The sequence below is a fragment of the Dermacentor variabilis genome, chromosome 1, assembly GCF_050947875.1.
Source record: "Dermacentor variabilis isolate Ectoservices chromosome 1, ASM5094787v1, whole genome shotgun sequence".
In the NCBI taxonomy this organism is placed as follows: Eukaryota; Metazoa; Arthropoda; class Arachnida; order Ixodida; family Ixodidae; genus Dermacentor; species Dermacentor variabilis.
In genome coordinates, this window is record NC_134568.1 from 206,843,197 (window position 1) to 206,856,476 (window position 13,280).

The 13,280-nt window shown below is 44.1% G+C and overlaps 1 protein-coding gene across 7 annotated transcripts in view; it reads left to right on the forward strand.

Moving 5' to 3' along the window:
• LOC142591373 (heat shock factor protein 1-like) overlaps positions 1–13,280 on the forward strand; it is a 170,120-nt gene that overhangs the window by 34,855 nt on the left and 121,985 nt on the right. For 2 of the 7 annotated variants that reach the window (XM_075703730.1, XM_075703722.1), the window contains one exon: positions 1,300–1,429. The exons of the other annotated variants lie outside the window; for them this stretch is intronic. In XM_075703730.1, coding sequence (XP_075559845.1) covers positions 1,354–1,429 — 76 coding nt within the window. In that variant the 5' untranslated portion in view covers positions 1,300–1,353. The remainder of the gene's footprint in view (positions 1–1,299; positions 1,430–13,280) is intronic. 7 annotated transcript variants of the gene reach the window in all.

Genomic DNA, 13,280 nt, shown 5'->3' on the forward strand with positions numbered 1-13,280 from the left:
AATTACACATCATCTGACTATCAATGCAATACATACTTGCAGATTTCACAAAAAAAGAACTTGGCTCGTGCAGAAACATGTATTGCATTTTAATTACGGTTCCAGAGCTGTAGTGTAGCAGCAGCAATAGTTGAACAAGTGGGTGTGCATTCATATGTAAGAACATTCCAAGTGGGGTGAAAAGCCACAGGCTAAATACGGAGAAAACAGAGCAGGCAAGCGATCCAAGGGAAGCTTTGGTTCACAAAACAGGCTTGCGTATGTCCTATGGCGCAAGGCTGACACTAAATAGAAAGCATTGTTCACTTGTCTATGTACCTAACAATCAGATCCATGTTGCAATGCTACCCCAACATTTTCCCCTCCCGAGGCAATATGTTGGTACGTCCTTGCAGTGCTACAAGGCTACCAAGATTTAGAATGCACGCGTGCAAGTAGAAGTGACATTAAGCGGGTATTAGCAAGTTGACGTGATGTGCTGCCACCCCGACACTTTACCCAAATGTGGGTGCAAACACCGTGCATGACCGTCAGCACAGCGAAACAGCACAAGTTGAAATTTAGATGAAAGCAACAAAATCGCACCTCGCCTAATGCCGGGCATGCAGTCCATTTCAACAGTATGTGTAACCAGCTGTCATTCAGCTGACCCAGAGGTACATATCAGATATGCACGCCTTTGTCGAGTCACATTTGTACGACTCTGCGTGGTTTGTTGCTGAGGCGCTATTTAAACGCTGCATCAGCTTATCCAGGCTGCACTATGGATGACACAAAATAAAGGCAGACAAATAGATGTTTGTGCGAAAACATGTTGACTTACCATAGATGTTTCAGGTGGCAGAATCACTAATGGTTCATTAGATTGTGTACACGTATCGCATGCCCGACTTTTACCCAACCGCACTCGTGTGCTGCTATTGTAATTGCATCCGATGATGCTTCACAACGCTAACAGTTACGCTCATATGTTCGCGTTGTGATGGCGGCAGTACATCATATTAGAAGTGAGGGTGAATGAGTGCAGCTGCATGATAGTACAGTCAAAGTAGTAGCCTCACTACATTCATTCTATTCCCACATGTTTTAATGACAGCGAGTGTACATGTGAGAGCATGGTTTAATAGGTGGATTTGTCTGAAAGTGAATGCAGACAAGTTTGGCCGAAAGTGTCGGTGCTAGTGGCATTAAACTGTGATCTGTTTTGCTGTGTAATGTGACTACATGTTCAGCAAAACTATATCTTTCACAGCAACATGTGTACAAACATTGCTGATGGAAGACCTTCTTTCACTGCAGCAAACTGCTAAACTCCGGGCCATAAAAAACGAGGTCAGCAGGCTCACTGACGCTATGGAGCACCAAACTGAGGCCCACAATGGACTTGGCAACGCATCTGGCAACATTTATTACCAATTCCATTTCGCAAGTGTGATGTTATTTTGTAAATATTGTGCTGTCCTTTCATGTTTTATTATTAAAACTGCTTAAAAATGCAATCATACGTTTGAAGTATCATGAATAACTTTGTGCGGCAATGCTACCATGCACTTGCAGTGCTTTTCCATTTTGGCGAGTTACTGTGCAACTTTGTTGTTCCAGTGGTGTACTGAAAAAAGTTTATGTTGTGTAAACTAATTGTTTCACCCTCGCTGCAAATGCAATATCACATATACTTCATGTAGAACACACAGATATGTACCAAAGCCATAATTGCATGCACTGTAAAATTCTATGTCCGAGCAGCTAACTGAAAGTACTCAATAAAAATCGGAGGACGCTTAACCTTCGCCTTTAAGAAGGGACCGTGAGAGTGTTCAAAGATCCCTCACTGCTTCTCATGCTTCCCCGGAACTGCAGCTTATGTAACTGTAATGTTTACCAGGAAATGCTGGCGGCGAATGCTATGCACGAAGGTGAGCTTTCTGGTAGAAACATGTCCTCTCCCGTGGGCCGTGATGGATGGATGGATGGATGGATGTTACGAGCGTCCCCTTTGGAACGGGGTGGTGGGTTGCGCCACCAAGCTTTTGCTGTTATACTGGCTAATGTCCTACCTAGGTAAAAAAAAAATGCCATGAACTTTCATAACCAAATTTCCTGACCCCCTATAGTGAACTCTGCTTTTGGACGTCTCTGTTTTTTGTCGTTTCCCTACTTTTCTTCCACCAATCTTTCAATTGCCTCTTACTAATCTCTATTGCAGACATGTTTACTTTTCCCCTGCTCTCGCTGAACCCAAAGGCTTCAAGGGGACACTGGTGCATAAATGGACCGCTGAGGAGATGTCTTATACACTCTAATAAACTATGCTTCATCGTTTCCCTAGCTTTACCGCAGCAAGCACATGCTTCTTCTTCCTTCTTATATCTCGCTTTATAGGTGCGCATTCTAAGGCATCCTGATCTCGCTTCGAAAAGTAATGAGCTTCCCTTTGAGTTCTCATAAATTGTTTCTTTCCTGATTTCGTTTTTTTTCTCTCAAGTAGTTACTCATGGCAGGTTTCTTTTTGATTGCCGCCACCCATGAGATTATTTCAGCCTCTCCGACTTTCTGCTTGGCGTTCTTTGTTGCTGTGTTGCTCACCCTACAGGCCGCATACTTGCTGGTAAGCTTCCTAGTTCTTTTCCTCCACTGTAAATCAATGTTTTTCCTATACAGATACCTCAACACTCTCCCAGCCCATTTACTTACTTCCATATTCCTCAGTCGTTCTTCATAGTCAATTTTACTGCGAGCTTCCCTCACTTCAAAACTTCTCCAGCACATATCACCCTGCACAGCTTCATTTGTAGTCTTCCCGTGAGCGCCCAATGTGAGGCGTCCCTCTGACCTTCGGTTGCCATCGAGTCCTGATTGTACCCCTGATTTAAAGCAAACAGCCGCATTTCCAAAACTAAGTCCTGGAACCACTACACCTTTCCACATACCCCGGAGCACCTCGTACCTATCGTATCCCCATGGCGCTCTGTGCTTCATCGTGGCTGCATTTCTCTTCCCCCTTACTGTTATTGTTTTTTTACTGTGTTTCCATATATCTATTGCCTTTGTTTATCCATATACCAAGGTATTTATATTCTTTTACCGGAGGTATTTCCTGGCCCTGTATTGCCACTGTCTGTTCACTGTTTTCATTGAATACCATAACACCTGATTTTCTAACACTAAATTTCAAACCTAAATTCTCGCCTTCCTGTCCACAGCCGTTAGCCAGACATTGCAAATCACTTTGCTTGTTAGCTAGCAACACAATGTCGTCTGCATTAAACCTGGAAGCTGCTGCTCTACTACTTTACCTGTCTGTTTGTATGAGAGATTAAACACAATATTACTTCCTTCCAGTGCCCTCTCCATCCTTGCCATGTACATCATAAACAGCAGTGGGGATAAAGGGCACCCCTGCCTCAGTCCCTTGTTGATATGAACTTTCTCTTCGCTCCTCCTCCCTTCCCATTCAACGCAAACTATTTTCTAGGTAAATCTATCTCAAAAGCTGTAGACAATCGTTGCCTAAGCCTTCCCCTTCCAGAATATTCCACAAAATGTTGCGGTTTACATTGTCATACGCTCCTGTAATGTCTAAAAAGACCACATATAATGGTCTGCTTTCTACTCTTGATATTCAATACACTGAGTAGGAACACATAAGTTATCCAAACGCCTACCTATTCTGAAGCTATTCTGAAGTTTATTTATGCAGCATTGATTTAGACACAGTGAAGGTCTTGGATGGCAAGGCTAAAGGCAGTACATTGTCTGCCTGACTAAGGCCCTGTCACCCATACATTGCTCAACAGTGCGGTAGCATATAACATACAGATAGTATACACACATATCAATAGCGTGGATTAGACATACATAGCATACATTGCAAACATACGTGCATTAAATTCAACAATCACTATACAACTTTCCAAGTAGAGATAGTTTAGGATCAACAGAGTAATATGAACACGAAAAAAAACTTTATCTATTTACAAGCACAAAATGAAACGCACTTAAAATAATTGTACGTAAAACACACAAAAACCAATTAGCACAATGTCAATCAGAAAGGGAAAGCAAATATTTTTTCATGGCACTTTTAAAGCAGTTTAATGATCTGAAGTTCTGCGCTATAGTGATCGTGTTAGGATGTGCATTTATGAAGGATGGGACTAAGTATGCTAGTTGTTTTCTACCGTAGTTCGTCCTGCAAAATGGAACTCTAATATGGTCATGCCTGAAATTGTATTGGGTGTAGCTTGAGAGGTGGTTTTGATAAAGAATGAGTGAATTTTTCACGAGTTCGCCTCGTATGTATATAGCGAGCTTAAGTTCGTACAGTTGATTAATTTTTAAAAGTGCATGCTTTGTGAAAAAAGGTGCCGTGTGATCGCGGGGTCCAAGGTTCTCAACACAGCGAACTGCTTGTTTTTGGAGACATATCAATCGATCCAAGTTTGATTGGAATGTAGTCCCCCATACCAACAGGCAATAACTAAGATGAGACTGAATTAAAGCATAATACAGACGGCGTTTCAACCAAGTAGGAACAAGGTATCTAATTTTACACAATATGCCTATTGACCTACAAATGCTAGAATGAATCTTCGTTACATGAGGTGTAAAACTCAGGTTCTCATCAAAAAGCACACCTAAAAATTTAAAAGCTGAAGTCCGCTCGATTACACAACTATTGAACTTTACACAAAAAGCACAGTCATCAGGCCTATTTCTAGGCTTAAAAACCACATATTTTGTTTTATTGACGTTTAACTGCAGGTGGTTTGCTGATAACCAAACTAAAAGTTGATCTAACCAATTATTAGCTGTAATTTCTAGCACTCGTAGACTGTCACCTGAGAAAAACAAACTTGTGTCGTCAGCATACAAGACTATGTCTGGAGTAAGCGGTATGTTTACAATATCGTTTACGTATAGAATAAAGAACAGGGGACCCAAAATTGACCCTTGAGGGACACCGAGTGCAATTTCTTTCTTGTGTGAACAAAACCCATTATAACACGTGTATTGTTGTCTGGTAGTGAAGTAATCCTGAATCAGTTTCAGGGCCACTCCGCGAACTCCGTAGTATGACAGTTTATTAAATAGGATAGTGTGTTCAATGGAGTCGAAAGCTTTTCTAATATCCAGGAAAAGACCAACCGTATATAGTTTGTTCTCGATGTTACTAAGGAGTTTTTCTTTGATCTTAACAAGTGCCATTTCAGTAGATCTGTGTTCACGGAAGCCAAACTGTTGGTCCACAAGGGCGTGGTTTTTATCTAGAAATTTAGTTAGTCTGCACTTTACGAGTCGTTCCAACACTTTTGAGAAAAGAGGTAGTATGGATATCGGTCTATAATTATTTAAATCAGCGACAGAGCCTCCCTTATGCAATACAATCACTTTGGCAATTTTCATAGAATCGGGGAAAATACCATTCACGAAAGCACTGTTACAGATATGGCATAATGGAGCCGAGACAGTTCTCCCAAAATGTCATTATTCTCTGCCTATGCTTGCAGCTTTAATTTGATTGCCTGCATTGCAAGCCTGTATATTACCGATATGATGGTCAACAGTCTATACGAGTGAATTCGTTCTCCCGCTTACTTTTATAAATTAAATAAATTCTGCTTTATCGCCAACTGTCTGGTATTCGCTTATCTTTTGAAGTTTTTTCAACTGCTTTCACTAGAGCTTCCTTACTTATTGGTCCTAGTTCATTAATCAGCCTAACGGGAACCTTGTCTAGCCCTGTGGCTGTGCGCTTAGGAATTTTCTCTTCGGCTTTCTTCCGGTTGAAATTTGTCAGCACCAGCTCCTTTTCGATCTGGTTCTCTTTCATGCTCTTTTTTTTTCTTCAAATACAACCTCGTCATTGCCTTGAAAAGATTCGGCTGTTATTTTTTGGATGTAATTTAATGCCCGCTTCCCCTTTCAGTTTATTTCCATCTTCGTCTAGGATATATTGTATTGTTGTTGACTTCCTGCCTAATAATTTTATGTGGTTCAAAAACAGTCTAGGTGCGGCCTTATTTTTCTCACGTATTTCTGACAACGAACATTCCCTTTCACCTTTTATCTTTGCTTGTGCCAGTATTTGAACCATAGACTTTTTCTTCCGGTGTATTCCCCATTTACTGGCTACTTCATCCTGTGGCAACTGTGCCTTTTTTGCCTGCCTGTGCTCTCGGGATGCTTTCTGTCGTTCAGCGATCGCTTCTCGCATCTCCCTGTTCTACTCGCTTTTCGGTTTCTTTTTTCCTTTCCAATGAACATGTTGTTTCTCTTTCCATATTTCTGTCGTTATTACACTTAGAAGCTCACTACATTGTCACTCTTTACTTGGCCATTTGCCAAGTTCTTCCTTGACTCTAGTGACTATATTTGTTATTTGTTCAGCGTTCAAATTTGGACTGGCTATTTTGCATTCCTTGCTCTCCATCCCAACTACATATCCCATTTTCAAGCTGATGTGTTTACGGTCACTCCCTAGGCTGCTATACCCTTCCTCGTCAATGACCATCTCTCTCAACTTATCATGAATTCGTTAGCAGTGTGTTCAATGGGGCTGGTTGGTTCATCTTTAGAATAAAAACAGGAACAGCGCAACACAGGATGAGCGAGTAAACAGGACAGAACACTGACTAGCAACCAAATGCTTTATTTGCAGAAGCAGCATATAAATACGTCATGCAAATGACAGAAAGAATAGAAAAAGAAGGATAAGTGTCAGCCACGAAGATAATCAATTTCTTTTGTTGAGAGCGAGAGGGACGCAAAGCTGACGCATGCGTCGCCACTTTTGAATATACAAAATGCTTCAAAGACTTCCCGCGCACGCTTTTCACTATATCTGCCGATTATTTCGCACTTGTTAAAGATCGGGAAGCAACCACACATCTTACAGTGCGCAGCTAGATGACTGTACGGGTTTCCTTTTAGTGAAGCGGCATGCTCGCGCAGGCGATCATTAATGCACCTCCCCGTTTGCCCAATATAGCAACGTTTACAATCAAGTGGGATTTTATAGACGACCTGCGTTGTACAGTTAACAAAGCCCTGAACATGATTCTTATAGCAGCTTTTGCGCTCGACAGTATCCTCCATATTCACTATTTTGCACAACCCACTCAGTTTATTAGGGACGTTGCACACCACCCTCACTCCTGCCTTGGCCGCAATTTTTATAATGTTATGGGAAGCACGGTGTACATAAGGAATGACGACAAGCCTATATTTGGAAGGCGGTGACTGCAAAGTTTTGTTTTCCGGCGTTCTTTAACTCTTTTACAAGGTCACCAGCAACACTGCACTGCACTGCACACTGCGTGCGTCAGCTCTGCGTCCCTCTCGCTCTCAACAAAAGAAATTGATTATCTTCATGGCTGACACTTATCCTTATTATCCTTCTTTTTCTATTCTTTATGTCACCTTCATGATGTATTTATATGCTGCTTCTGCAAATAAAGAATTTGGTTGGTAGTCAGCGCTCTGCCCTGTTTACTTGCTCGTCCTGTGTAGCGCTGTTCCTGTTTTTATTCTAATGAATTCGTTCTGTCATCAGACATTAATAAATGGTCGATTGCCGGTTTCCCATTTCCCACATGATCTGCCCTTCACACTTAGGCCCTGTAATCATGATAACGAGGTTATGTTGCTCACAAAGATAAGTATTGACTTCCCGTTGTCAGTATAGCCATCTAGATCCTGTACAAGGGCATTCATGTCACTTAACAAGATAATTTCGGCACCATTCCCGAAACTCTTGAAGGGCCCCTGAAACGGTTTGGACAAATTTTGTAGACGCGTAGGGTACAGCTTAAGTAGAACATTTGCACCACAATTTAAGTGAAGCGTTATGTATTAATGAAGCTACAAGCGTTTGCAAGTTACCCTCCTCCCTAGCCATGCTTTTTCTCCTCAACTTGTTCGCCGAGCAATCGGGGCTAAGCTCTGCCTTCACTGGTTCTGCGTCACGATGCGACGTCACATCGTCCACTTCCGGTTGTTTTGGAGCCCGCCCTCACCCACATAAAACCTCTCCGCTAGACACTTGGCCGTCGACCCCAAGCGAGAGCTGTCGAAGCAGCGTACATTGCGAGCATTCTGTCGTAGCGCCGAACATGTCTGGTATTCCGGTAACCACAGGCAAGCTGGTCATTTCGGCAAATGACTGGAGGCATATACTAAAGCTGATAAAAAACTTTAGCGTAGACGTATGTGAGCGGCCTGATCGGTCTGCACGGTCCAGCCACTTGTTGGCGCAGCGCTTAACCAGCCAAACAAAGCGCTAATATTGCTCTAACCAAGTGTAAAACATTTTAAACATTTATAAAAACAACGTGTTGATGATTACATTCCTGCGAAAAATACACACCAGCAGCAAAGAAGAATACACTTCGTTACTGCTACTGTGTGTGGTTGAGCTCTATGCCACCAGGTGGCTGCACCGTGCAGACCATTCACATTTGTGCTTCTGTTCATCCCCTGAAACAACATGCAAGGGGACGTGGCCAGGCCCTGTGCCCTTGCGCTTGCGTTCACCCTAATACCGGACTCGCGAAACGCTATTGCGTTATTAATTTTCAGGTGTAAAGTGACGGCCGTAATCGCGCAAATCCTGGCGCCCATCGGATAGCGGCAGTCCAATGCGCTGCAGGCAGTCCGCTCGTCTACTGGCTTGCAGAGGGACACAATTTCGTAGCTTGACATATTGCCAGTCGCTACGTTTGCAGTTCACAACGCAACAAAGTCGAATCAAAGTGCTCGCGAAAACACTGAGACGGACTCTGACCGCGGAGCTTTCCTCAAAATGGAGCACATTGTAACATAAGCAGACGACGCTTGCTGCGTGCCGGAAGTGCTTAAGTGTAGCGAGAAATTGTCCTAGAAACAAATTAACCAACATTCTAAATATTACGAACATCATTTGTTCACTATAAAGGTGGAAAAATTATCTATGACGCGCCCTGGGCAGCCAATCGGATAGCTCGCCCTACTGAAGTCAGTTGGGTGATTTCCCTCATATGGGTAGGGGCGGCTTAAAATTCCGCCAAGCAGTGTGCTGCGATTGGCAGCGATGTGCATTTTTAAAACCTCATAATAAATTACAAGCTTTACGCGGAGCACTTAGATGTGTCAATTAATGATCAGAAGGACCTACTCTTACGACTCGGTATGTTTGTAGAAAATCGTCAAAATCGTTTCAGGGTCCCTTTAATATCCGCACTTATGCATTCCACTAACTCTTGATTCTTCTCTGTGCAATTATTTTCGGTGCATAAATACGTTGCGTACGGCCAAGTTTTTTTTTCAACTCGTACCTGATAACCAAAGGTGCTCTTGACATTTTAAATTTACTCTTTTCCATATGGCCCCCTGATGGATGAGCATTCCGACTCCCCCTCTTTTTTTCCGACTTAGTTCTGTTGCACACTTCCCAAACATAATTCTCCATCACTGGCGGCTCTTCTTTGTCTCTAAGGTGTGTTTCTGTAACTGCACGCATCCCTATTTGTTCTTTATTTAACTGCTCCTCTATCTCTGCCCACTTTTCCTTTCTTCTGCCGCCCTGCATATTTATGTAGCCTATTGCATCGCGAGCTCTCTTTCTTGCTTTCCTCCTCTTTCTATTAGTGATGGCGATGCTATACTGAGGCTCCCCTAGAGGAGCTTCCTCATTACTACCTACTCTGGCCTCCTGAGCACCTGTGGGCCCCCTAAAAAAGCAACAGCGTGACCAGCAAGTCAGCAGTCCGCTTCTCGTCCAAGCCTATAATCGAAGTGAATCCTCTCGTTCAAAACCACCACACCTTCTCACTTCCCTGTTCACTTTTACAACCTCGAAACCTTTCTCTCAGCTCATTTTTCATATTGCCTCATTAGCAGCCACTACGGCTCTTTGTACGTAACTGTCACGTGCAGGCACCATGCAGACCACGATCTACACCTGAGGGGACAGCTCGCACAAGTCGTCTACCCCCCCGTTGCCAAGCACTGGGCTAGTCCTTTCCCTTTCCTGTTTAGGACGTCATTTAGCGCACCTTCTACTATGACAAGGCTGTGCACATGGGCATTTTCCACAAGCCTTGTGTTTGCTCGCTCCATGACAGAACCTAGTGTCCACCCTGAAAATGTCCCTACCACCACTCTTATCGCCTTTCACCCTCTCCACAATTGCTTCTGAGCACCTAGCCAAGTTTGAGTTGCCGGCGATAATCACCATTTGTCCTTTTCCGCGTGATTCGGACTCGACAAGGGGCACTGACCCCCGCGCTTCAGCTTTTTGTGTGTGGTGGCCTCAAGGTAGGTGCCGCTCTTTCCTGCTACCTCCGCCGCACGTTGCACACATTCCACGTGCTTTGCTGACACTCCCTCTCCTGTCACGTCGGGGGACTGCGTTCCATTGTCACGACCATTCTCGTTCCTGTTCAGCTTTTCCTCAGCTACTGGAAGTCTTTCTTCCACTACCTTCTGTGCATGATGCTCCCTATTTAGTTCCTTTTTGAGCTCTTCAACCTGTTGGAAAAGCTCTTTCTGGAAAGCCTCCATTTTCTTCAGCCCAGTATCGATATCACAGTGTGTGCCAATTGACTGCATTCCTTATCCATTCTCACGTCCCCTCATCTGCCTTGAGCGACCCCCCCTACACACAGCATGCTTTCCCAGCTTTCTTGCCATGTATTGCACAGCTTTTTCTAATGCATATACCGTAGTACTATAATACTATAATAATGCAGAGCACGTGCCTTCTAGCGAAAACTGATACGCACAGGATCTAAATCCTAAAAATGTTGCAAAGTAATTCTCACCAATGTTTTAAAAGCAATCAATGCTGCACCGATTTAAGGTATGACATGTTCGACCACACCGCCACGCTCTCACTTTCCTACCAAAGCAATATTCCCGATACCAAAGCACACACAGTAAAACCACTAATAGCTATTAGTCTTGCCACTTCCAAGCTACTATTTAAAGGCTATAAGGACTTAACGTCCCACCCGGTTGCACATGGTGCGAAAGGACGCTCTGACTGTCCTGCAAAACCAAATGCACATGAAACACACCCGCGCACACAAAAAAGAGGCAAAAAATGAAAAACTACTTAATTAATATTTAAAGGCTAAAAAAGTCAGCAAATCAGAAACAGAAGCAAGCTCAAAGCATGCACAAAAACTTTGTGCATGATTTTGTTGCCGTCACGAAGCCCTGAAAAGCACGTCCATTCGCCGCAAAATCTCACGCCGCTGCCGCGATGCGGCTCAGGCGAGCGCCAGCTGGAGGTTGTCAAGGAACCAGGCGCACCGTTTTATGGCCTTTGAGTTTCACAAATCTGGGAGGCCATGGCTACTCTGTGAAAGGTAGAGACGCTGGAAAAGTTGTTTGTGGGTTTGAGTTTTTGCGTAACAGAATTATGTTTTCTCGTATATTCAAATTACAATCTGACGCTATCATGTCTGTAGCAGGGTGTCGAACCGGAATTTTTTGGGGTTTGGTTTGGGTTCGGGTTCAAGCCTTTCTAGTTTGGTTCCAGGTTCGGTTCCCGAGCACCATTCTGTTCTAGTTTGAAGTAGTTCGAACCGGTTCAAACAAGTTCGGAGAAAAAAAAAAGAAGCTTTTTTTTAAAACTCTTTTAGTGCTGCATTTGCGTTTCTCTGTCACGTCGGTATAAAAACAAATTCATAATGTAGGTTTCTTCTTGTAAATGTTGCGACTTGGCCAACCTAACTGTACAATGCACTGCAAAATCATTTCCATGGGAGGCCAATGATTACAACACTAACTGAAGCGAAATAAAAGGTTCATAGGGACACGTAAGGCTGCTTACGTGTGTAAATCTGATGGCATTACTCTTTATGGCTGCAAGTTTATTTTTATTCATTTATTTTTGTTCATATGATATAATTAAATTTTGTTTTATTCTGGGCTCATAAACCTGCAGTTGTTTTCCTGAGGAATACAACAATGGCTCTACGTAGCCGCCTTGTGCTCCACTCCCCTCCACTCTACCAGTGATGGGCTGCACCTCGTCTCCAAATAATGCATCCTCATCGCAGTCTTCTGGCAGGCAGTCATGTAGCCTCCTGGCCAGTGGGCAGCGCCCCAGTGCCACCTATGCACCCTCCCCCCCCCCCCCCCCTCCTTTTGGCTGGCCGGTGACGGGCCGTTCCCCAAATCATGCATCCTCGCCTGAATCTTCTGGTAGGCAGCAGGCGGGCAGGCGGGCGGGCAGACGAACGGACGGACGAATGGACGGACGAGCTACTAGCAAGCGAGCAGGCAGGCTACTTCTCTGGGCAGCAGAGAGCCTGCCTGTCCGCCACCTTTTTTGGTATCATCAAATGTCGCCACACACACAAACACATATTTTCACTCAATGAAGCGAGTAATGCTTTTGCATTGAAAAAAATTGATCTGCTTTGATCTGCTACACTTTTCATGTACCTATCTATAGTTTCCTGGGTGTCTGCCAACCGGGAAAACTGGGAATTCTCAGGGATTTTGAGTAGTCTGGAAAAACTCGGGGAAAACTCAGGGAATTTGTGCCTCTATCAGGGAAAGTTAGCTGTAATTTTATTGAAAGGGTTGAAAGTCCCGGTAATGCTGCCTCTAGTAACAGACAGGAATCATAATGAATCCTCTTTGACGCACTGTCGTCGGCCGGAGGAGTTGCCAGTGTACAGTCAGCGACCGACTTTCCGGAATCCCGATAATTTGGACGGCTTTGCGGCACCACCATTACTGCCATAGAGTCAATGTATCAAAACATCTGAAATTTCGGACGCAAGAACTCTTCACCGTCCGATTTTCTGGACGTTTTGCCGTGACCGCAAGTCTGAAACGGCATTAATCAAAGCCACCACCGCTTCCATTTTGATTACCTCGCCGCCGTGAACCGGCGCTCTAGCACGCAGTTCCGCTGGCAGCCGTAGCCACCACTGCGGCAACGCTAGGTCTAGCTGCTTCGACGTTCGCTATGAAGCTTCTTGCTGTTGGGTGCCGTGTTTTTTATTGAAAGAATTCGCTGCTGTCAGCAATGGCACGGACTCTGCCTTTGTGGTCCTCGCAAGTGGCTTAGAAGCTTGGAAAGCACTGTGCGTTGCATAATGCCGGCTCCCGATCAGTCAGCTTCGCCTCTACAGAAATATTACTTGGTGAAGCATACATAAAAGTATTGCAGTGAAGCATAACACGTGGGAAGGGGCTATTGCCACGGGACACAGTATGTACTGCTTAATTGTATACGCGTGCACCCGGTATTTCCTGTCACAGTACGAGCACCGATATGT